Here is a 24761-nt window from a genome sequence, read left to right as displayed (position 1 = left end):
TGAATGTTCTCTTGTTTACTTGCCCTCTGTAAAACAAAGCTAATTTAATTCTGAGATAAAGATGATTTCTTCCTTCAAAAAGTTTTTTATATGGACTTGCAGTAGCACAACAAACACTGATGTAATGGGGATCAATAATTCATTAAATGTTACAGTCAGGGAGAAGGTGTTCGGCTGCTCCCCCGGGAGAAATCTGAGGTTCAGAGCTTGCTTCCAGACAACATCGCAGAGGAGGATAAAGAGAAAATCTATGGGATTCTTGGGCAAGCGGTGTGTCGGCCAGCTGGGATTCAAGTAAGTGTAGATTTGTTTGCTTAAAAAAATGTTCAGCTTCAGCATGAACCTTGTTTTCCTCTTCTTGCAGTTCATGTTAACTCTTGTGAGTGTCTTAAAGTTAAAATTCAGACAGTACAAGAAACCATCTGTTAGCTAAGTGGTCACACACCTCTGGGATGAACTATGGTAATGTGATCAAGTAATGCAGTTGCATGAGCTGCTAGACGAAAACTGATTTAGGAACTAAGATTGCTTGTAGAAATTGTCGAAGGACTTAATCAAATCTGCTTTCCCTTTATTTGCATTTAGGATGAAGATATGACCCTACAAATCACTGAAAATGAGGACAATGAGGAAGATGATATGGTGGATGTGATATGGCGTCAGTTATTAACAAGTTGTCCCTGGCTTTCAGATCTTGATGAAAATGCAACAGAAGGATTAATTAAAGTCTGGAGGAAAGTTGTAGACAGAATCTTCAGTCTCTATAAACTGTCCTGCAGTGCATATTTTACTTTCCTCAAACTCAATGCTGGTCAGGTTAGTGTTCACGTTGATGTGGAAACCAAGTTACAAACTTCTCTAAATGATAATATGAACTAAGCTTAGAGGAGTGTTTCTTTTGTTTCAAGGTTCCACTTGATGAAGAAGATCCCAGACTGCACTTAAGAAACACCTCTGAGCAAAGCACTGATGATGTAATTGTGATGGCAACCCTGAGGCTGCTACGATTGCTTGTGAAACATGCTGGAGAACTTAGACAGTATCTAGAGCATGGGCTAGAAACTACCCCTACTGCTCCTTGGAGAGGTAAGTATGTCATCTAGCTGTTAAAACTGATTTTGAGGCATTTCCTCTAAATGTATAAAGCTGCTTATTGTACTTTGATAAAGTTTTTATTTAAGTGTGAGGAAAAGAGTCTGTCTTCTACTACATGATGTCATTGAAGATGTTAGTCTGCCATACACTGTGATTGTAAAGCAGATAAGTAGCACAGATTTTGATCCCTCCTTCCCCCACTTGAAGATATAGGAAGGAAAAAGGAGATGTGGTTTGTGAAGTATTATATCATATGACCTCTCTAAAAAACAAACGAGGTGGATTTTTTCTACCTATAGTTGGGAAAGATGTGTGGCTAAAGCCACACGTTTCAGAAGCAGTTGTTTGTCCCTACACTGCAGGTTCTGGTTGTTCAGGGACTTTCCCTCAAAGATTATGGAGTTAGTGTGGGAGGCAAAGAAGAGGCCACCTGTTATAAAATTGCACTTTTGTACTTTTTTGTAAATTAGTGAATTAGTCCTTCTTTGATTTATGTTCTCCCTATGCAAAAAAAAAAAGACATGCTTTTAAAAATAAAATTCTCTCTCCTTTGAAGAGGAATGAAGTGATAGCAGCACATTTCCTTTTCCTCTTTCTGCAGGTATTATTCCCCAGCTTTTCTCCCGCCTGAATCACCCAGAAGTGTACGTTCGTCAGAGCATTTGCAACTTACTCTGTCGAGTTGCTCAGGATTCTCCTCATCTCATCCTCTACCCTGCGATAGTGGGAACCATTTCACTTAGCAGCGAATCCCAGACTTCAGGTATGGAGAAAAGGAAAAAGTATTCAAATAAACTTAAGCTACTATATTTTTATATACTGGATAGAATAATACTGAGGTGGGGTTTTTTTGTTTTCTCAGTTTTGATCTTAAGAATATTTTTATTATGGGATCTCACTGATACCCTTTATCTGGTGTACCAGATTTTGCATTTTTTTTTAAATACTTCATCTGTACTTAATGGAAACCTGATGCTAAATAAACCATGGAGTGATATATCTTACTGTAGCTAATATTTTATCATCTGTTTGTAATTTAGGAAACAAGCTGCCTTCTGCCATCCCAACTCTGCTGGGTAATATTCAAGGAGAAGAACTGTTGGGTGGTGAATGTGATGAAGGGAGCACTCCAGCTTCCCAAGAAAGTAGTAAAGATGATACAAAAGCTGGATTAAATGAAGATCAAGCAATGATGCAAGATTGCTACAGCAAAATTGTGGAGAAACTCTCTGCTGCAAATCCAACAATGGTATTGCAGGTAAATAATCCAAATGTATGTTACTTGGGAACTTGAACCACAAAGATCTAATTTGTATGTCTTGGGTGTTGGCCTACTGTAATTTTTTTTTTTTTCCTCCAGCTTGCTCATCTACTAAAACAAATCTGAATTTTAGTTCTTTTACAAAGTGAATCTTGCCTTCTCCAGGTTCAGATGCTTGTGGCTGAGCTGCGCAGAGTTACAGTTCTCTGGGATGAGCTTTGGTTGGGAGTTCTCCTGCAGCAGCACATGTACGTCCTCAGACGGATCCAACAACTGGAGGATGAAGTCAAGAGGGTCCAAAACAACAACACTTTACGGAAGTAAGTCTGTTCCAGTAGTACAAGGGGTAATCAGAACAAATGTTTGCTCTTGGGGAAGTGTACAGTCAAATGAACCAACAGTAGTGTTGTTCCTGAATGCATACTATCCCAGCTGCTGCCCTGTAAGCCTAGGACTTTATCTCAGGAACATTTTATGCTACAGCTACTACCTCAGTCAAATGAGATACAGTCTGCCTGTGATCCATGTTGTGATTTCTTTAGTAATAACGTGTTAGAGCCCAATCAATATTGTATTGGGGATGATGAGATCCTATAGTTCTCAGTTTTCAAGTCAGATGAAATGAGTATAAGCATGATGGAGGATGTAATCTATTTAGAGATCACTGTAAATGCAGATAGTTGGAGCAAACAAAATGTCTTTATCTCGTAGTTTTCAGTATTGAGCAAGTCTGCTTTTTACCTCACGTGGGCTCTCGTGTGGGCATAGTATTGGAAGAACAGATCCATTCACTGGGCAACTGGCTAAACTTAAGAATGCCTCTTGTATCCTGTAGTCAGGACTGACATAGATTGGGAGAACAGAATGATCTGAATGTCTCTTCTTCTCTATAGTGTGGTGCATCCTCAACAAGTAATAGTAAAAAGGTCCTTTATTAAAGGAAATCAGTGGTTTAAAGTGATTTCTGCTCAGAGCTTCTAATCAGGGTTTCTGGTCATGAGCAGTGCATTTCTGATTTTTTTTTTAAAGTGTGGTTCAGAGGAGCACTTACTCAATGTGGAATGACATAGTCTTCATTTTAATATGATCTTAACTGAAAACCTCATTTTAGCGAAGTAATAATTTTTGTAAGTTCTTCGATGTCTCAGTTGTTGTTTAATGTTGTCATTATGAGAACTTGGTTTTATGGCATGAAGAGGAAGTTTTTGTGTGTTTTTTATAACAGAGAGGAGAAAATAGCGATCATGCGGGAAAAGCACACAGCTCTGATGAAGCCCATTGTGTTTGCTTTGGAGCACGTGAGGAGCATCACTGCAGCTCCTGCAGAAACTCCTCATGAGAAGTGGTTTCAGGATAACTATGGAGATGCAATTGAAAATGCACTGGAGAAACTTAAGAATCCTCTGAATCCTGCTAAACCTGGAAGCAGCTGGCTCCCATTTAAAGAGGTATTACGTGCAAGGGGAAGAGTATGATGTAGAGACACTTGCTGCACCATGTGCTTGACCCTCTCCTTCTCTTGCTGTTCTCTTACTGTAGCAAAATTGCAGCCTGGAGCTGTCTTCTCAGCAGTCAGCAGAGGCAAACTGAGCACTAAAGCACCATAATTTTTGCCTCTAGCGTCCTACCGATTGTCTGTTACTGCATTCCTACCCATTGAAATTACATTTTTCAAATCTTTAATCTTCTGTCTGGGATGCTGTCAGCTTTGGGAGCAGAGGGCTTTATTGCTTTTAAATACGTTCTTTCTGAAACTCTGGTATCTGAGTTCAGTTGATTTAAATTTTAACAAGTTAATTCTGTTTATCTAAGTGTAGTCCTTGGGCTGTGCAGCAGCCTTCAAATGATCAACACTTCCCAGAGGTCCTTTGTCAATCCTGTCATCTTCTCTTAGTTCTGGGTCTGAAGAGAAACAAAATACTCACTTGTCTATCCAGAGCCAGCCTGGTGTTTTAAAAACCTTGCTACACAGAGTGGAGGTCTTACATGCGAATAGATCTTTTTTTCCTTGTACTTCCTCCTCTACTTTGCAGAACAAACAAGCATTCAGATCTATAAACAGGAGGCTGCCAAATGCTGCTGCCTTTAACCACAGCTCAGATGTTTATAAATACAGGAGCAAACCTCTTGAGGAACATGATTTGTTTTGACTTTGGTTCTTATCACTGCACAGGGTATATTTGCTGCATAGAAGACATTGTTCAGTTTTTGTAATCTTCATCCTAAACTGTATCTGGGTTTAGCATCATGGCAAGGGTGCAAGGGAGTTTAGGAAAAATCTTTTGTTTTCTGGAAGATGACCACCATTAAGTCCAGTTTGATGGTGTTTTTGTTCTTACTGCTAACTGTTGAAGTGAATGTCTACCTAAAATAAAAAAAATGTCTTTGGAATAGGTAATGCTGAGTTTGCAGCAAAGAGCACAGAAACGGGCCAGTTACCTCTTACGACTTGAAGAAATCAGTCCTTGGTTGGCTGCCATGATGAACACTGAAATAGCCCTTCCTGGAGAGGTGTCCACCAGGGACACAGTCACCATCCACAGTGTGGGCAGCACCATCACCATCCTGCCAACCAAAACCAAACCTAAAAAGCTGCTTTTCCTGGGTTCAGATGGGAAGAACTATCCCTACCTGTTCAAAGGCAAGTAATAGAATTTTTCTCATATGAGGTACTGTCTGTTGTGATAAATTAGACTGTATTAAAGTTAGGAAGATTGAATGGTGCAACTCTAGTTTTATTTGCCTGAATGATACAGAGAAAGAGGAGTATGAAGCATTTGCTCTCTCTTCCTTACCTCCCACTTCACCTTTCAAGGAATTTTGCCTTGTGAAACTGCAAGTCAAATCCATTCTTTACAAGGCTTTCATCAGAAGCAATGCTCTGCCTGTGTATTGATAGGATTACCTGGATGCAATTTTCCAGATGCTTTATGTGGCCTCTAAAAGAGAATTTTAGGGACTTCTTGTTTTCCCTACAAGGGAAAGGCCTATTTGTTATGTTGTAATTATTGTGTGTACTGTTCACACAGCAAACTGGCATAAACTTGTAGGTAAATGCCATGTAAACACTTTGGTTTAGGCCACACAACCCATCCTTAATTTGCATATTATAAAGATATTCATAGTCTAAAATGTGATAAGTTAAAAAAAATGCAAAATTTCGGGCTTTGGGAGAATTTTTTTCATCTAGAAGCTAAATTTTAAACCAACTTATTGCAGGTTTGGAAGACTTGCACCTAGATGAGAGAATCATGCAGTTCTTATCCATTGTGAACACCATGTTTGCCACCATCAACCGGCAAGAGACGCCGCGGTTCCACGCGAGGCACTACTCGGTGACACCCCTGGGGACAAGGTCAGGCCTCATCCAGTGGGTGGATGGAGCCACACCTTTGTTTGGGCTCTACAAGCGCTGGCAACAGAGGGAGGCTGCTTTGCAGGCACAAAAGGTAACGGCTGTCTTCTGTGCTGGGTAGAACAGGGCAGAAGGGAAGTGCTTGTTTTGATTTGCTTTGTAATTCTAAGTCGCGTAGTCTTACAAGGACTGTGTTTTGTTCATAATAATGCAGGAAGGTTCTGTATGTTCATGTGTCTTGGGACTTCACCAGAAGTCAAAATTGCATCTCTGTTATTTATATATAATTACAGTATTAACGTAGAAGTGTTGTTCTGGCATGGTTATTCAAGAGAGCTCTTTTTTTTTTACAAATAGAATTAACCTTGGTTGAAATTATTTTAGTTCCATGTCTTGTTTACTCATTCTCATTTCATGCTGTGTACAGTTTTTGCAGTTATATTTATGAGATCTACATTGAGAGTAGAATTAGGCCAAAACAATGTGTTTTCAGTTTAGTTAGACCTTAACTACTGAATTTTGAAAGCAGTCTGAGCTGTCATGCCCAGTCGAGGCATTGATTTCATATTTCATTCTCACCAAAACCGAATTTGAGATATTCTGTGCTAATACATCAGCTACCATTTTTATCTCTGCTAGGCTCAGGACTCTTACCAGACCCCTCAGAACCCTGGAATAGTTCCTAGGCCCAGTGAACTTTACTACAGTAAAATTGGACCTGCTTTAAAGGCAGTGGGGCTTAGTCTCGACGTGTCCCGTCGTGACTGGCCCTTGAATGTCATGAGGGCTGTTCTGGAGGAACTGATGGAAGCAACTCCCCCGAATCTCCTTGCTAAGGAGCTCTGGTCATCGTGTACCACACCAGATGAGTGGTGGAGAGTTACACAGGTGAGTTATGACAACTGTATTTTACGTAGAAGAGGCTGTGGTGTTAATGGGATGAGGGGCAGCAAGTGCCTGAGGTGTGGTACTTGTGAGTTTGGAGAGCTAGTGCTGCTGTGAGTTTGAAATGTTGGCAGTTGTGCCATTTGGAATTAAAACATGGGTGTAGACCAGATAAGTCTACATTATACTAGAATTACCAGTCTAAAGAATGAAAACTCTTGTAAGATACCATCAGACAACAAATAGAAAACTGCTTGGAATAAGTTGGGCTTGATTTGTTTTACACTTACACGTAAAATAATGTTTTAAGATGGTAGTCAGTCCAATGTGTTGGCAGAGGATTCCCACAAATAATTTTTTCCTGAAACTCTCTTTTAAGTCTTATGCAAGATCCACTGCAGTTATGTCCATGGTTGGCTACATCATTGGTCTTGGAGACAGACATCTGGATAATGTTCTTATAGATATGACTACAGGAGAAGTTGTCCACATAGATTATAATGTTTGCTTTGAAAAAGGTAATTTAAAAAATGCTCTATGTTATTCAAATAAAAGGTTTTCTTTCTTGGTAATTAAAAGAAACAACTTAATTTTTTATCTTAAAGGGAAGAGCCTTAGGGTGCCAGAGAAGGTTCCGTTCCGGATGACGCACAACATTGAAACAGCACTGGGAGTGACAGGAGTGGAAGGGGTGTTCAGGCTTTCTTGTGAACAGGTATAGTAGGAGATTTGAAAACTGAGGGCCATCACTGGCCAAATACTGGTTTATAGAGCCTTCACCTTCCTGCTGTGATTTCAATTGGACTTACTTTAGCTATATCCTATGGTAGGTGTTTAAGAAACATGAGATCGTCTGATAAATGCACATGCAAGTAGTGGTACAACTAAAATTTAGGGTGAAAGGGGTATTTCTAGTTGTAGCTTAAAATGTTATCTTTTTCCTGAATTTTTTTTTTTGAGATGGTTTGCTTGCCCTCTTCCTTTGGGACTCATCCTGTATAAACATGACAGATATGTTTTTAAAAAGAAAAATGCTCTGAAGAAGGGAGATTTTTCCTCCTTAAGTGTCTGTGGCTTGTTCATAGTGTTTGTGTGGAATGCTAGATCTTTCTACAGCCTTAGCTGCATTTGTACCCACTGTGGTGTTCTTCCTGTCTCTGTAGTAGTTAGGGATACATTATGGATTTCTGTACCTACTCAAGAACAGTGTTTTGCATCTAAGTTTCCGCTGTTCTACAAGGATAACACAGAATCCGAATGAGTCTGTTTAAAATACCACACAGGTCCTTCATATTATGCGGCGTGGGAGAGAGACTTTGCTTACACTGCTGGAAGCTTTTGTTTATGATCCCCTGGTGGACTGGACAGCTGGAGGCGAGGCAGGCTTTGCTGGGGCTGTCTATGGTGGTGGTGGCCAGCAGGCTGAAAACAAACAGAGCAAAAGGGAAATGGAAAGGGATATTACGCGGAGTCTCTTTTCCTCGAGGGTGGCCGAGATAAAGGTGAGTTTACTACAGTAGTTTTCTATTTTTAAACCAAAGTAAGCTCTGTGCTTTCCTTTTATTTGCATTTTGGGAATGGGGGAAGATATGATCATATATCAGCAAGAGTTCATGAGATTTATTGTGATAAATTGAGTGTGTTCAAAGGGAAGTGCTAATATTGAACTTGCAAGTATTTAATTTTCAGTTTCTGCATGCTTAATTCTAAGGCACTAAAACGTTTTAGTGCTTTGCCTGTATCTGGGCTAGGAGAATAAAAACAGAGGTTTAGAGAGCAGTTTAAATAAAGAATGTCTGTTAAGATTTGGCAGTTGTAGCCCTGGAAGCAGTGCTAGATGAATGGCATTGTTGAAGGGTTACATTCTGCTGTATCTTACTTTATCTTGCCAGTTTGATTTACTGCAGCTCAGTAACATCCGTGTCTTGATTGCAGGTTAACTGGTTTAAGAACAGAGATGAAATGCTTGCTGTGCTGCCGAAACTGGACAGTAGCTTAGAAGAGTACCTGAACCTGCAGGAGCAGTTAACAGATGTAGAAAAGTTGCAAGGAAAACTACTAGAAGAGATAGAATTTCTGGAAGGTGCAGAAGGAGTGGATCATCCCTCCCACACACTTCAGCACAGGTATGGAGGAGCCAGGAATTCTGTTGGAAGTCTCACAGTTCAATACAGATGGCGTTTTAGCAATGTACTTACGGGTTAAACGTTAGAAATCTGTATATGAGTGAATAGCTGGGTAAAAGCTATTCTTGCTGTAAGCAGGTCACTCCTTGTACAGAAGAACTACTGAAACCTTTTCCTATTGAATAATCTTACTTACGTCCTGCACCTCATACTCCATCAATATAACCTGTGCTAGTCAAAGTTCCACACTTGGCCCTCAAGGCAAGAGAGGGAATGTTCTGAATGTGGTGTCCCATCATAATAACCCAGATAAGGGAGCTATTGATAAACAGTGCAAAAATCTTTCCAAGTTTCCAATTCTTCAAGTTATTTTTGAATGTTATTTGAAATTAATCAAGTGTTTCTGAATTGCATGAGTAGGCACAGGGATTAATTATTTTGCAGGAAAACAGGATTAATTAATAATCCAACATTGTTAATTTTATGTAATTGGTGAGAACATGTTCATTTCCTGGTTAACAGTTTTATTGTTCGATATCGTTCTGTATTTTGTAGTGTGAAGTGTTTTCTTTCTTGTAGTACTTACTTGGTTCTGTGGCTTCAATTCAGGTATTCTGAGCACACACAGTTGCAGTCTCAACAAAGAGCTGTCCAGGAAGCCATCCAGGTGAAGCTGAATGAGTTTGAGCAGTGGATAACCCATTACCAAACTGCCTTCAGTAATTTAGAGGCAACGCAACTTGCAAGTCTGCTCCAAGAAATTAGCACACAAATGGACCTAGGTACAAAACAGTATTTCTGGGGGTGGTTTTAATGGTTTGAAAATAACTTGAGTTTATTATTAGGAGGCATTATGAGTATCCTTTAACTTAAAGGCAATGATCTGTATGTAATAAAAGAAAGGGGTTTCTTCAGAGGGTGATTTAGAGCACTTCAAGGTTACCGTGACAAGCTGTCTGAAGGAATTTGCCTGTCTTATCCTGCCTAGGCATGAGATTCTCTTAACCTTGTGCTCAAAGTTCTCAGTATGAATTCTCTATGCTTCCTTTATCACAAGTTAAAAAAAAAATATTTTTGAAAAGGTGTTAATGCTCAGTATTTGTATGATATAAAACATGTCTTCAGACACATCTTTATTTTTAACCTCCTTTCTTAAAAGGTCCTCCAAGTTATGTCCCAGCAACAGCATTTCTGCAAAATGCAGGCCAGGCACATCTGATCAGTCAGTGTGAGCAACTGGAAGGAGAGGTTGGCGCTCTTCTGCAGCAGAGGAGATCCGTGTTACGTGGTTGCCTGGAACAATTGCACAACTATGCAACAGTAGCTCTGCAGTATCCAAAAGCTGTGTTCCAGAAGCACCGAATAGAGCAGTGGAAAACCTGGATGGAAGAACTCATTTGTAACATGACAATAGAGCGTTGTCAGGATATCTTTAGGAAGTAAGTTGACAGAATAACGACTTGTTCAAAGAATGTAACTTCCAAGCTTCTACCCTAATTTTATCATTAAAATAAATACTTTTGCTAGAACCTATCTAATTGTAAAGCAAACCAAGATTAAGTTATTGTTCTACGAATTAGGAGTTAATGTGAAAAACTGCTTTAAAAACACCATTCCAGAGTTTAATCTGTGTACTTCAACATGACAATCAAGTAACATTGTCCTGTAATGAACAAATGGAGGATTCACCTTTGTGGCTTCAGGGTAGTATATTTTGGGGTTTAGAAACTTCTAGTATTTAAAAATCAAGAAGGAAAGGGTATTTTGTAAAGAAAATTTAGTAGATTTTCAAGCAGTTTCTAGTTCTTCTTTTCTTCTAAGATCAGGCTGTTTCAACATTATTGTGGCTTGGCTTAAAAGATCTAGATTATATTTGAGCATTTAATCTGAAATCTCTTTCTTTTTATCCTCTAATCATTCTTTTGCTTCAAGCACAGTTGTCTTGTGTCCTTGTGAATAGCTGTGGGATATGGTGCATTTTAGGACCTTATAAAAGCATTGCTAGGGTAGTCATCAACCTCTTGTGGAAGTTGTTGCCTGGAAGACTGACTTGAAGCAGAGATTGGACAGAGCTAGAGAATAAAGTAGCTATTTATTGAAAGGCTTCTAGGCTTCACCTTGGGCAGGACAGCAGCCTGACCAAGGCTGTGCCCTGAGTCTACTACGAAACGCCACACCCCTATGGCCGACTGGTCATGCGGTCTTATATTTTTATCAGTTTTGGTCCATTTGCATATTGAGATTTAATCACAGCTTCAGGTTGTGAGTCTCATCCTTCTTGTGTCTCCCTTCAGTCTACCGTTGTTGATGTTTTTTGGCCTGAGAGTTGTCCTTAGTTCTCAGCAGAAAAGGCATTTCTTTTGTCTACCTACCCTGTGAAGAAAGCCTGCTGGCACTTACCATGAGGCTCAAAACTACACCCCTAGGTAACATAGAATCTGCAGATATGAAAGCTAAAGCTTAAGGCATCAGAGTTAAGGTGATACAGGAATGGTTTTTCCTACCTACAGAGCAGAATGCAATGTCTTACCACCTGTGCAGGGGAGACTCAGTGCGTGTGCTTGTGCCTCGCAGGTATGAGATGCAGTACGCCCCTCAGCCGCCGCCGAGCATGTGCCAGTTCATCACGGCCACGGAGATGACGCTGCAGCGCTACGCGGCCGACATCAACAGCCGGCTGATCCGGCAGGTGGAGCGCCTCAAGCAGGAGGCCGTCACCGTGCCCGTCTGCGAGGAGCAGCTCAAGGAGATCGAGCGCTGCATCAAGGTCTTCCTGCACGAGAACGGCGAGGAGGGCTCGCTGAGCCTGGCCAGCGTCATCATCTCCGCCCTCTGCACGCTGACCAGGTGAGCTCCCTGCTGGTGGAGGCCGCAGGAGCGTTCAGTGATTTGATTCTGTCCAGAGCGCGGCAGCAGGCGCGTTGTCTAAGTGTCTCAATTCATCTAGGCGGAACCTGATGATGGAAGGGGCTGCGTCCAGTGCTGGAGAGCAGCTGGTTGATTTGACCTCCAGAGATGGAGCCTGGTTCCTGGAGGAGCTTTGCAGCATGAGTGGGAACGTCACCTGCCTTGTGCAGCTGCTGAAGCAGTGTCATCTTGTACCCCAGGACTTGGATATTCCAAACCCCATGGAAGCATCAGAAGCTGTTCACTTAGCCAATGGAGTATATATCTCACTTCAGGTGATTGTTTTATGTTACTTTTCCCCCCATCCTTCAAGGCCTCAGCGAAGTAATTCTTAATAATGTGCTAAATGTTTATGATGCTGCTGAGATTTTTCATAAGTCTTGCTCCCGATTGCTGTATCTAATTGAGCTGAACAGGCATTTGCTTCTGTCATTTACATTTTTATTGGTTGAAAGAAACCATTTCAATCTAGACATGATAAATTGTAAAAGCTGCTGCCAAGTAAGTAACTATGAGGAAGAGGTTGGTATCAGCATTATAGACACACCAGCTTCATGACTCCTTTTCATTTTTCTGTTCTATTTCTGGCAGTCCAGAACAACTTCTAAACTGTTTAAACTATGTTCTTTCTGTTTTCTGCTGCTGCTAAACTTTACTTTCACCTGAATCAAATAGCTTCACATAAACTCAGAAAACCTGTTGTACAGGCCCCTGTCTCCAATACTGGGAAGGAGAAAAATGCATTTATAATTTTGTGGTTCAGAAATGTTTCCACATTAATAAAACAAACAAAAAACCCATGAAGGGCAGTCTGAATGAAATATCTGCTGAAGACTGATGTGCTTTATAAACTGTGGCTGGATAAATAGATTTTTGAGGCGTTTGGTATGTGAGAAATATTTCCTATCAATCTGCATAAGCGCATTTGGATATTCTTCACTTTATTTTTTTTCCCTCTTTGGAGTAGTAACGTTTCAGAACTGTTTCAGAAATGTGCATGGCAGCAGTTTCACTGCAGCGCAGTGAGGATCTTTCACCCACACATTGTTGTCCTTCCTGTGAACTCTTAGATAAGATGTACTCACTGAGCTCACTGCTCACTGGGCGGTCAAGATAACCAGTTTTTTTGGTGTGTTTCATCTGCTTTGATGGAGACATGAGCACGTTGGTTCTTTCTGTAGCTGCCTTTAGCCCTGTGCTGCATTCTGCTCTGTGCTACTTAAGGTACTGTTTTTCTTCCCTACACTGATTTCTGTCGCAAAATTATCACTACCTGGCAAGTTTTTGCTACTTTTTCTTTGTCTAGTCCAATCAGTTCAGCAAATCATAAACTCAGTAAATAATTTAATTGGCTCATAGTTATGTAATGGGAAAGAAAAGCTGACGTTGATGAAACCAATGTCACAAATTATGAACTCTGCCCCCCAGCCTCTGCTGAGGATGTCTGTCAGGTATTGCTGCTGTGGAGATGGTTGTTGCTACATTGCTACAGATGTCCAATCTTTGGTTTTGTACGGGGTTTAATGTATTCCTGATTTCTTCAAAGTTAATCAAAGAGTAGACTTTTGATTCTTGGCTGTCCACCATCATGTTATATTTTAAATAATATCTGCTGCATGATGGTGTAGTACTAAAATGACAAAAGGTGTTGCATGTGATACTTTTTGAGAGGGAAAATGTCTTACTTTTTCATACTTCCTTCCCAACAGGAATTGAACTCAAACTTCCGACAGATCATTTTCCCTGAGGCACTCAGGTGCTTAATGAAAGGAGAGTATACTTTAGAAAGTATGCTCCATGAATTGGATAATCTTATAGAGCAAACAACTGATGGAGTCCCTTTGCAAACGCTGGTTGAATCTCTTCAAGCCTACTTACGAAATGCTGCTATGGGTATAGAGGAGGAGACACACACTCATTACATTGATGTTGCAAGGTAAATCACCTTTTTTTTCAGTTCATGTGTGAGAGAGGGAAGGGTGAAGAACATTAGTTTGCCTAAAATTATTTTTTGTTTGATATACAGGCTTTTCTTGCCTGAGAATGCCTTAAGCAGAGTGCAGGGTCTAAAGTGTGTGCTAAAGTTTCCTCTCTGCATGTTTGTGTGTTTGTCGACGTGCACACGCAGAAATATGGAGCTGTGGCAATTTACACTTACATCTGCTTAAGGCTGACTTTTGGTAGTCAGCTTCTTCCAAAATACATAGTTGAGATTTTGTATTTGAAGTTAAAGGATGCTAAAAATAGGAACCAGTTTATTAGTTTGTGGGAGGAACCTGTGAAAGGAAAAGCTTGTAGCCATGGAACTCCTCATCAGGAGGTTTTGATGAGCAGCTTTTGCTTAATGAGTCAGTGACTAGATTAAAAAGGAGAATGAGACAAAACACGGAGCAAACAGAAAGACTTGTGGATCTTGTAATGTGGGACAGTATGTTTCTGGGTAGGTGCTTGGTACACAGCAGAACAATTCAAAATCTTCAAGTGGTGTTTCCCTTGAGCCAGTTGTGGTGGCTCCATCAGTGGTACAGTGAATCTGTGGAATCAGTCAGTTTAAGAAAATTCTGTTTATTGTGGACTAAGTGAAACCGTGTAAATTCTTTTTTTTTCCCTTTTAAGAGTACTTCATGCTCAGTATGGTGAACTGATTCAGCCAAGAAATGGTTCAGTTGATGAAACTCCCAAAATGTCAGCTGGTCAGATGCTTTTGGTAGCTTTTGATGGAATGTTTGCTCAAGTGGAAACTGCATTTGGTTTATTGATTGAAAAGGTATGGATTTGTTCTTTTTGGAGTACTCTTTGAGTCAGAATTAGGAAACCTTTAAAAAACCCAAACTAATTAATTTCCTTTACATTGCTCAGCTAAACAAGATGGAGATACCTCTTTCTTGGCGTAAGATTGACATAATTAGGGAAGCCCGCAGCACCCAAGTTAACTTCTTTGATGATGACAATAATCGGCAAGTTCTGGAGGAAATTTTCTTTTTGAAGAGACTGCAAACAATTAAAGAATTTTTCAGGCTCTGTGGTACCTTTTCTAAGACACTGTCAGGTAAATAAATGTTATCAAATGTTCAGTATGCCTTTATCCACTTCTCATCCTGTTCAGACGAATGTAAAATGGTCACTTTTGCTATAACTTACCCTTGATATGTGATAAGGAAGCAGAAAACTAGAAATGAATTCCTGTGCTTTTGCTGTGTTTGTAAGTCAGGTATTATTCATCTGGATGCATCAAATGTTTTGTTTATAACAAAACCACTATTTCTTTCCCTTTAAAAGGAATCAGTTCACTTGAAGACCAGAATGCAGTAAATGGACCTGTTCAAATTGTCAATGTGAAAGCCCTTTACAGGAACTCTTGTTTTAGTGAAGATCAAATGGCCAAGCCAATTAAGGCTTTTACAGCAGACTTTGTGAGGCAGCTTTTAATTGGCCTTCCCAATCAAGCTTTGGGACTGACCTTGTGCAGTTTCATCAGCGCTCTGGGTGTCGATATCATTGCTCAGGTGGAGGCTAAAGACTTTGGAGCAGAAAGCAAAGTTTCTGTGGATGACCTGTGCAAGAAAGCCGTGGAGCACAACATCCAGATTGGCAAGTTCTCCCAGCTGGTGATGAACAGGGCCACAGTCCTGGCCAGTTCCTACGACACGGCCTGGAAGAAACACGACCTGGTGCGCAGGCTGGAAACCAGCATTTCCTCCTGCAAGACCAGCCTGCAGAGAGTGCAGCTGCACATTGCCATGTTCCAGGTGAGAGCCCAGCACGGGCTGGGGATATTCAGACTGGGTCTGGGAAAAATGAGCCTGAGTTACAGTGTCTGAGCACAACAAACATCATATTTTGTTGAATAAGTTCTAAGGTATTTTAATGGACTTTATAACATCTTTTGGTTTTAATTATGCTGTGCATATATAATTGTGCATATATTATTGCTAGCTTTTTTTGAAGACTAGCTGCTTTACAAGAAGAAAATTCTGCAACATATACATTTTTTTTGAAACAATACATGTAATTCTTTTCAATAGCCATTAAGTATTTTTTTAGAAAATAGGTCATTCACTGGCTTTGTTACCCGCAATGCTGTCCCCTTCTCCTCCTTTTTCTCAAGCAGATTATGACTTTGAGGAGAAGGCTTAGAACAGAGGGTATGAGTTGCTGAATGTCATTTTGGACCTTTCCTTCTAAGTTTTAATGTATTGACTGTCTCCTTGCTCCAGTCTTTGCTTCATTAAAAATAGAAATAGCAGCAGTATCAGTCCTGACAAACGCGCTTCTGAGGCTTTAGATAAATGCTATTGTGTACCTTTACATGGGTATCCGGTTGTGTTGTACTGTCAGTGATCTTTATTTTATAGTGATTTGTAGGTTAGGGGACCAGGCTTTCTCCAGGTCAGTTAATAAACCATTTCATAGACTGGTAAGCAAACTCGTCTTGGTTTTAATGTATCACAAATGAATAGTTTCTTAATATTGTTGACTTTTCCTTTAGATCAAAAAAACCTGTGTAAATCACTTCTAGTAAGTTAGTGGACTGATTAATGGTACAGACAACCAAGCCAGCAAAACATAATTTGCAACTACTTGTGTCATTTCATGCTCTCACATGATTTAGAACTTTGAGCTGAGCTGTGCTGTGCTGTCTGACACACAGCCCTTTTAAGTGCCCTTATTTATAAAGGATACCAGAGCACTGGAATTACTGTTTGTGATGCAAAGTATTTTGTGCTGAGCCATATTGATAATCAAGTGTTGCTGTTACTTTCTTGAAGTGGCAGCATGAAGATCTCCTCATCAGTCGCCCCCAGGCTATTTCTGTCACTCCTCCACCTCGTTCAGCAATTTTAGCCAGCATGAAAAAGAAACTTCACACGCTCAGTCAGATTGAAGCTTCCATTGCCACGGTCCAGGTATGACTGTTTTGGGGAGGGCTGTTCATCAGCACCTCAAAACGTGACTAACACAAGCTGCAAAACCATCTCCCACCTTCAAATTACCTTATCTGGCTTGCTGTCTTACACAAATGTGGGGGTATTGTCATTGATCTCTTTCAGTCTCTCTGATGGGTAGTTATATTGTTTGATTTTGCTGTCTCATCCAAAATGTTTTCTTTGAAATAGCAGTAAATCTCTCTGAAGAAAAATACAAATCTGTGAAAGTACCTTTTTGAAGGCTGGTAATGCTCTCTTTCTTCAAGTTTGTCTGCCTTAGATCATCCTTACTATCATTTTTTGCTAGCTAAATATCAGAAGTTCCCTTTGTAGAAGTGGGCAGATTAATTCTTCTGTGTGTTAAGGTTTGTGTGCTGTGGCTTTGCTCAGTATTTTAGATTTCTTTGGTGCCAGTGATACAGAATGTTTAATTGTTTATTAAATATTACTTAGCTTCCTGAATTTTAATTTCCTTTTTTAGTTGTGAAGGTACTGTTTATAAAAATTTACTGAATTATTTGCAAAATAATGGAGGGATAATAATCAAATCCAGTTGTGATGTGTACTGGAAATAAACCTTAAACAGCATAAACTAACATTTGTCAATCATGAATGCCACAGTATTTTACATATATGGGCATAAGAAGGTGTCTGCATGTGTTATATATGGATAATTTATATAAAGTCAGGCTTTGAATGATGTATATCACTGAGTTATCTCTATGGGTTTTTTTCTTCCCCAATGCAGGAGAAACTTGCAGCACTTGAAGCAAGTATTGAGCAGCGTTTAAAATGGGCAGGAGGTGCTAATCCTGCACTGGCCCCAGTCTTGCAAGATTTTGATGCCACTATTGCTGAAAGAAGAAACCTTGTACTGAAAGAAAGTCAAAGAGCAAGTCAGGTACTACAGATAAGTACAGCACTCTCGACTCCATGAGTGTGTTCACTCTTCATTTCCTACTCGAGGTTTATGTAGAAGATATTTTTCTGCTCTGCATGTAAAGAGCAAACACAGATAACCAAATACTTCTGGGAATCCCATTTGAAAGCAATAGGAATAATCTTTGTGAGAATTGCTGCAGGGCTGTATGACCCTGGGATGATACTGCTACTGTAACAGAGCAGTATCTGTCCATTTAAAATCCTCACAATTGGAGTGGAATAATTCTTCTCACTGTTGCTTTGATTTTCAGGTCACTTTCCTTTGCAGTAATATCATTCATTTTGAAAGTTTACGTACGAGAACAGCAGAAGCCCTAAACCTTGATGCTGCATTGTTTGAACTCCTCAAACGCTGTCAGCAAATGTGCTCCTTTGCATCCCAGTTCAACAGCTCCGTGTCTGACCTGGAGCTTCGCCTGCTGCAGAGAGTGGTAAGCACAGGGCAAAGCAAAACATGAAACGTTTCGGAATCACTGCAGGGAGTTCTCAGTTTTGTCTTCCATTCTCAGTGTTATGTATACCTTCAGATGGAGTGGGTCTGCAGAGTTTATGATGTCAGTTGAATATTTGGCAGTGTCATCTACAAAGCATGTGAATTTTATCTCTGGGTATAGATAAAGAAACGTTTCTGTTATTTTTAGGGCACTGGTCTTGAACATCCTATTGGCAGCTCTGAATGGCTTCACTCAGCTCACAAGCAGTTGAGCCAGGAGATATCTACACAGAGAACAGTACAAACAGAAAGAGAACAGCAAATAGAAACAGTTTGTGAAACAATTCAGAATCTGGTGGATAGTATTAAAACTGTGCTGACAGGTCATAACAGACAGCTTGGAGATGTCAAACATCTACTGAAAGCTATGGCAAAGGTATGCTTGAAACATCCTTAAATTTAGTCCTCAAACCCATGTCAGTAGAGTTTAAGAAAAATCTCTGTTGTAGCTTTGTGCTTTGTAAAGTATCTAGAAACAGTGAAATGTTTGTGCATATGGAGTTGAAGGCATAAAGTTTATGTTTAAGAATTCATAAAACTTTCTGGCATTAGCTTTAGCAGGCTTTGGTTGAACTGAACCTTTTCTCTCTCTTAGCAGTTGAAACATTGTGTTTATAAATCCTTTTGGTTCTTAATCTGTAATAAAATTTACAATTTTAAAATTTATTTCTTCATACATAACTAGTATAAATTATAGTTGTCTGTAATCAAATGACAAACTGAAGGGCTGAAAGGGCTAAGAAATGGCTTCACTTTGTTCTCTTAGCCAAATGCAGCAGTTGACCCTTTTGCATATCTTGGTTACAGGATGAAGAAGCGGCTTTGGCAGATGGTGAAGATGTTCCCTATGAGAACAGTGTTAGGCAGTTCCTGGGCGAATATAAATCGTGGCAAGATAATATTCAGACAGTTCTGTTTACATTAGTTCAGGTTATGGGTCAAGTCCGCAGTCAGGAACATGTTGAAATGCTGCAGGAAATAACTCCCACCTTGAAAGAACTTAAAACACAGAGCCAAAGGTAAGAGTTGCCTTGTCTCAGGTGAGAAAAGGCATTTTGCATACCTGCTTTCACGTAGCAGGAACACATCATAGGGCACGTACTTGATGATTTTCTTAGAACTCAGAAATCTTCTTGCAAAATTTGAATTAATTTAATTTTGGGGTTTTCAGTAAGTCAAGTAGTTGCATGTGTATTTATCAACTCCATTATGTTTCCCAGTGTCTACAATAATCTGGTGGGGTTTGCATCACCCTTAGTCACGGATACAGCAAATGAATGCTCCAGCCCAACTTCAGCTGCTACATATCAGCCAACCTTTGCTGCAGGTAATACTGACAAAAGTACAAACATGAAACCACCAGGAACTGATATTAGAGAGAGCATCATAGCTCTTACTGAACTTTGAAATGCACACGATTTGCTTAATACAAATAAATGAGCAGTGGAATAAAAACTTCTTGTTTAGACAAAAGTTATTTCCATTTAGAAAATAGAAAAATTGAAAACTGGTGCATAATTTAAAATGCAAATTTAAAATGCATTTGTTCTGAAAAACTGATAGGTCTATTTGGTATGCATTTAATTGTGCTTTTTCTTGCCTCTGTAATATGCTATTATTTTGAAGACTTTAAGCACTTTTAAACTTTCTCTACAGCTGTACGGAGCAATACTGGGCAGAAAACTCAGCCAGAGGTGATGTCACAGAATGCAAGAAAGCTAATTCAGAAAAATCTTGCAACATCAGCAGATACTCCTCCAAACACAGTCCCAGGAACTGGCAAAAGTGTTGCTTGTAGTCCCAAAAAGACAGCCAGGGACCCTAAAACAGGAAAAGGTAAATACAAACCTTAAGAAAACCAACAGTGCTACCACTGACAGCAAAAAAAAAACCAGCCTCAGTGTGTTTCTGTGCAGGAATGTCAAGTTGCATTGACTTTATTTTGTACCTGTAGCTGTGCAGGAGAGGAATTCCTACGCAGTTAGCGTGTGGAAGCGGGTCAAAGCCAAGTTAGAGGGCCGAGATGTGGATCCCAACAGGAGAATGTCTGTGGCTGAACAGGTGAGTTGAAAATAAAGTTCCAGTACTGGTCTTTTCTTTAAATGCATGCTAATTAGCAGGTGTGTATGCTCATGTGTGCCTTCAGGGCTGAAATCCTGTTATGAACGGGGGTTCCTTTTGGGGGTGGGAGCTATTGTAGTGCAAATCAAGGTTGCTGCTGCCTTGTATTGCTGTATTCGTCCTTGTTTGTTTCTTTGTCGTATACTTTTGTTCTTCATATGGGAAGTTTATGTAAAACCATGAGTTAGATAAAACTGCCTTTTGTCTGTCAGTAAGCTAACATTTCTTCCACAGCTGCTGATAGCCAGGGAGAACACGAGATCTGTATAGCTGCCCAAGGGACAGAACTTGTCTGTGTTCACTAACATAACACAAGCACTCCTGTCTCTGGGCAACGGAGTCAGGGGACGCAGTTGTCCACATTTATTTGAGAATGGTGTGGCTACTTTCAAGCTAGGGGCTGTGAATGAGATGATACGTGATCTTTTTTTTGCAGTACAGCTTCCTGTTTCTTATGTGGACTGCACAAAGTTATGTCTGCAGTTACTTTAGATTTTTTTTCAGTGAAATACTTGCAGGTGACATTCGACAGTAAATTCTAAGATCACTTAAGCACTTTTAAAATTCCAGCTTATTTTTAATTCCTTGTTTGACCTTTTTAATAGGTTGACTTTGTGATTAAGGAAGCAACTAATCTAGATAACTTGGCTCAGCTGTATGAAGGTTGGACTGCCTGGGTATGAGTAGGGAGACAGCAGCTCGGTCTGGTTCAGCGAGGTCAGACATCCACCAGAATCAACTCGGCCTCAGGCATCCGTAGCCGCACCACAGTCGGTGGTGATGCATACTGGGGCTTAATCTGAGGAAACCTAGGAAATCTCGGTGCACTGGGAAGTGATCCTGCAGGATAGCTGCACTCAGGGATACGCTCAACACAATGGTCTGCAACCCCCACGGTCAAGGGTGAAAGCTCACCGCTTGAGCAACACGGTTTGTCTTTCTGCTACGGAAGAACTGCAAACGTGTCTGGGGGTCAGCTGCAGAAAGAAATCAGGATGCTACAAACCGCAGAGTGATTTGGAACTCAATTCCACCTGACCCTGTGAACAATTCAGGAAACACCGAACCCTGTTCAAAGAAAAACAGAAAAATGGGGCCATGAAGAAATCACAGCAAGGGCAGATTTGATGCATTCAGATTCTTGTTCCTCTTGTTACGTGGCAGCAGTGCTGGTTGAGTTGACCAGTTAGTACGGGAAAAGGCTACAAAATTCAGAAATGGACTGAAAACAAAGAGCTGTACATCAGATACACGCTGCATTGGAAGAACTTCTGAGATAGAAGAAGAAGCCTTTGTTCTCTTCTCCCTTTCCTCTTTCCTTTCACTCCTCCCTCCAGGCCTCTCCTTGCATACACCCCTCTTGGCTTATTCTTGTAGGTTAGGCGTACTTCCAATATACTTTTTATTTCAATCCTTCTACTTCACAGTTCAGTCAAATTAACAACTTAAATTCTGTTTGGTAAACAATTTTTCCAAAAGCACTGAAAATAGAGAACATCAGTGATTACTTATGAGTTGGATGGTCAAACACAAAATGTAATTTTGGTTATTTTAAAGTCATTTTTGTGATTCTATTATGTACAGTTTCTCAAAATTGTCACTGTGCATTTAAAAGTAATGATTCCTACAGGCATTTGATTTAATGTGCACTTCCCTCTGCTTGCAGTGTACACTTTTTTGTAATTCAAATTGTCCCTCCAATCTCATTCTACTGTGATTGCTGTAGTTTCTTTCGTACTACTACGTAGCTAATCCAATGTAATCTTTACCTTTTTAAAAACCAGGATAGAGTATCTAGTAGAGTTTTACATTGTTGATGACAGGTAAACAATAAAGTGATGTTCTGGTGGAGGTAGAGTGATATGCTTTTTACTTCATTTTCCTAATCCTTTTAGTTCACACTTGTAAATTCTAGTGCTTCACTTCACAGGGGTATACGTATAATCCAAGAAATGAAGGACTCTCAAATTTTCTGTTCAACTAGATCTGTAAAGATTTCTGCAAAGTAGTTTTCCTTTGCCATATTTCTTCTGTAGATGGTTGTTCAGTAATGCATCCATAGGGAATCTTCCACCAAGGTTTTTTTTTTTAATCAGTTCTCAAAGTGTGATTATGGTCAGAAAAGTCTCTCTAAAAATGGCATCATCTTCCTTAGATCAAGGTCCTGCTTGTCTGCTGGTTGTCTAAAAGACTTCTTCCTTCATTTTTTAAGTAGGACACCTTTAGGAAAAAGGCAACTTCCTTTTCTGTGAGGGGAAACAAACCCCACAGAATTCAGCAACAACTGCAGAATTGTAAAGGTGCTGATAGCTAAAGCAGAAATGCACCCTGGCATTCTGAGCCCAGATAAATTCTTGGTAGCTCTGTGTAAAAAAGTTTCTCTTATGTAAACTTGGTGAATTCATTATGCACAGTTGCTGAAAAATACAGGAAGATCCTTAATGCCATTTTAGTCACTTTTCAGAGTAAAACCACACTTTCAGTACAGCATTTTTTTCCGTCAAAATCCAAGAATTAAAAGATTTGAGCCAAGCCCACTACTGGCATAAAATTAATTTAATTGAAAGGGTTTGCAGCAATTCATCTGGGTAGGAAGCTTGGCTGGTGATTTTTGGATAATGCCGGCAAACTTCTGTTCCTTTCAGTATTTGCACTATGCTGACTGCTCTGCCTCCGCAGTAGGTCTTAGAATTCACTTTCTCCTCCGTTGCGAATTTTTTTGTGGACATGCACTTTGAAGTGTAAGAGTTTTCAACAGTCATATGGCCTTCCTTGCACTCTGATTGCCTGATTACCTCTAGGGAAGTCACAGGCTTTGCATCTAACAGTACCCATGCAAACGCATTCCACTGCCACTGCTCCTGACCCTCTGCCACGCACGTTGCAGGAAAAGCTGTCGGAATGTTGCAGTGAAGAACATTCATGTGCAGAACAAGACACTTGACACTGTTGGTCCTTTTCATTTTTCTCCAGTTAAAAAATAACCTTATGAACAATCTGTTGGAGAAGTGTAGTGACAGGAGTGTGTTGTACCTGCTGTTTTGTTTTTTTTTTGGAAGCTGGGGGAAGGGAGGGGGTAATGCACTCACCTGTGGCTCATGTATTATACCTCTGCCATCCAGAAATGAAACACTTGTGTGGAGATGGGTTCTTACTGCATAATTTAATAAAGTTTTAAAAAATAAAAAAGAATATGTGTTTTTAATTTCCCTCTATGCAAACACTGTGCGGTTGTGAAAATTACAGGGTGCCTGATACACAAACACATCCAAACCAAACCCCAAATTAGAGCCGGATTCTCCAGAGACTTAAATTTGCATAACTGATGCAAAGGAGACAGCTCAGAGGTGCAGGATTTAGTGGGACTGTCACTGTCGGCTTGGGTGCTGATGCGTTTTTCTTGGAAATGTTGGCAGTATGGGAGGTTGGTACAGTCTTGAGGAAACCTAAAATTCAGATTCTGCTCACACATCCTGCATAGTAAGTAAGACTGTGTTAGTTACATTCTCTAAAAGATGCTTCTTACAAAAACAAAAGGGTACTTCCTTTATTTTCGGTAAAACTGGTGTTTATTTTCTCTGCAGTGAGGCACACCTAGAATAACGCAAGTCTAGAATCACCTCTAAATACAAACCTGCTGAAGCTATAGAAGTCAAACAGCTCAACTGATGGCAATTTTTTGCCTGCTGTTTACCTGCAGTAAACGTTAACCAAGGGACCATGCTCTAAAGTAATTTCTCAAAGCCAAATTCCACATATGTTCAGCAGTTTTGTTACCCCCTCACAATTCTAGAGGCTCATGGTTGAGATGCCCTTTGAAAATCAAGTTTGTTTGTTTGTTTGCCTCTCTTCCTTCTCCCCTTTTGTAAAGCCAGGATATGAACGAGGCTCTGCCAGATGGGTTGCTGGGATATGTTAAACGGGAGTCAGTAGTAGTGTCCTAGATTATTTTGGTAGGATAATGGCACTGTCAATACAACAAATTGAAAATGCCGCAGATCTATACAGTTAACAGAAATTAGTTTTGTACTTTGTAGGGTCTTCATGGTCTGGTTTTGCTTTGCAAAAATTAGTTTTGCCCTCAAGGATTATTCTCTTTAAATAGTAATATTTTGTCTAATTTTTCAAATGTCTTAGATGACTCAAGTCCCCCAAGTTGAAGCTCTTTTTCTAAGTGCTGTAGTCTGTGAGGTTAATTTACTTCAATTATTCATCAATATGTTCTGTGCCTGCTACATTAGCCATTCTGTTTTAATACACTCAAGTACTTCAAAGCTTTCTTTGCTTTCTTTTTTCTTTTTCTTTTTTTTTTTCTTTGTCAAGCTTTTCCTAAAATTAGCAGACACAATTTATGCATTAAAGAATTTGACTGGGAAGAAAGTTTGATACGACACCTGCCACCTCTGTGTTTGTTAATGTGGTCCCAAAGTATAAAATGTATTTTTTTTTTTCTTCAGTGGAAAAGTTGTGAGTATACTGCTAACATTTTAGCTAAAGAATTTCACAGAAATTACGGATATTAGCTACAGCTACTGCTGTGTACATAAATGCATAGCTGATTAGAGCAATTCTGCCATTCATCAGGCTAATTTTTTATTAATACCATAATAAATGTGTATTAGGTATACTGAAAAGGGTGGAGGCTTGA

The 24761-nt window shown here is 39.9% G+C and overlaps 1 protein-coding gene across 1 annotated transcript in view; it reads left to right on the top strand.

Moving 5' to 3' along the window:
• SMG1 (SMG1 nonsense mediated mRNA decay associated PI3K related kinase) overlaps positions 1–23305 on the top strand; it is a 60148-nt gene extending 36843 nt beyond the window's left edge. Inside the window, exons 33-63 of the mRNA XM_066198496.1 lie at positions 156–294; positions 586–816; positions 909–1086; positions 1697–1858; positions 2136–2353; positions 2522–2676; positions 3582–3804; positions 4751–4997; positions 5576–5805; positions 6351–6599; positions 6976–7114; positions 7202–7311; positions 7880–8098; positions 8532–8722; positions 9332–9504; positions 9882–10161; positions 11297–11569; positions 11670–11904; positions 13339–13565; positions 14246–14396; positions 14489–14678; positions 14909–15378; positions 16399–16536; positions 17306–17458; positions 17751–17930; positions 18141–18368; positions 18800–19011; positions 19213–19319; positions 19649–19828; positions 19947–20053; positions 20719–23305. Coding sequence (XP_066054593.1) covers positions 156–294; positions 586–816; positions 909–1086; positions 1697–1858; positions 2136–2353; positions 2522–2676; positions 3582–3804; positions 4751–4997; positions 5576–5805; positions 6351–6599; positions 6976–7114; positions 7202–7311; positions 7880–8098; positions 8532–8722; positions 9332–9504; positions 9882–10161; positions 11297–11569; positions 11670–11904; positions 13339–13565; positions 14246–14396; positions 14489–14678; positions 14909–15378; positions 16399–16536; positions 17306–17458; positions 17751–17930; positions 18141–18368; positions 18800–19011; positions 19213–19319; positions 19649–19828; positions 19947–20053; positions 20719–20796 — 6073 coding nt within the window. The 3' untranslated portion in view covers positions 20797–23305. The remainder of the gene's footprint in view (positions 1–155; positions 295–585; positions 817–908; positions 1087–1696; positions 1859–2135; positions 2354–2521; positions 2677–3581; positions 3805–4750; positions 4998–5575; positions 5806–6350; positions 6600–6975; positions 7115–7201; positions 7312–7879; positions 8099–8531; positions 8723–9331; positions 9505–9881; positions 10162–11296; positions 11570–11669; positions 11905–13338; positions 13566–14245; positions 14397–14488; positions 14679–14908; positions 15379–16398; positions 16537–17305; positions 17459–17750; positions 17931–18140; positions 18369–18799; positions 19012–19212; positions 19320–19648; positions 19829–19946; positions 20054–20718) is intronic.
• Positions 23306–24761: the final 1456 nt, after the last annotated feature.

This window comes from Chamaea fasciata, unplaced genomic scaffold, assembly GCF_029207755.1.
Source record: "Chamaea fasciata isolate MVZ Bird 193981 ecotype frontalis unplaced genomic scaffold, bChaFas1.0.hap1 SCAF_16, whole genome shotgun sequence".
Lineage (NCBI taxonomy): Eukaryota > Metazoa > Chordata > Aves > Passeriformes > Sylviidae > Chamaea > Chamaea fasciata.
This window is presented reverse-complemented; position numbering and strand designations above follow the sequence as displayed.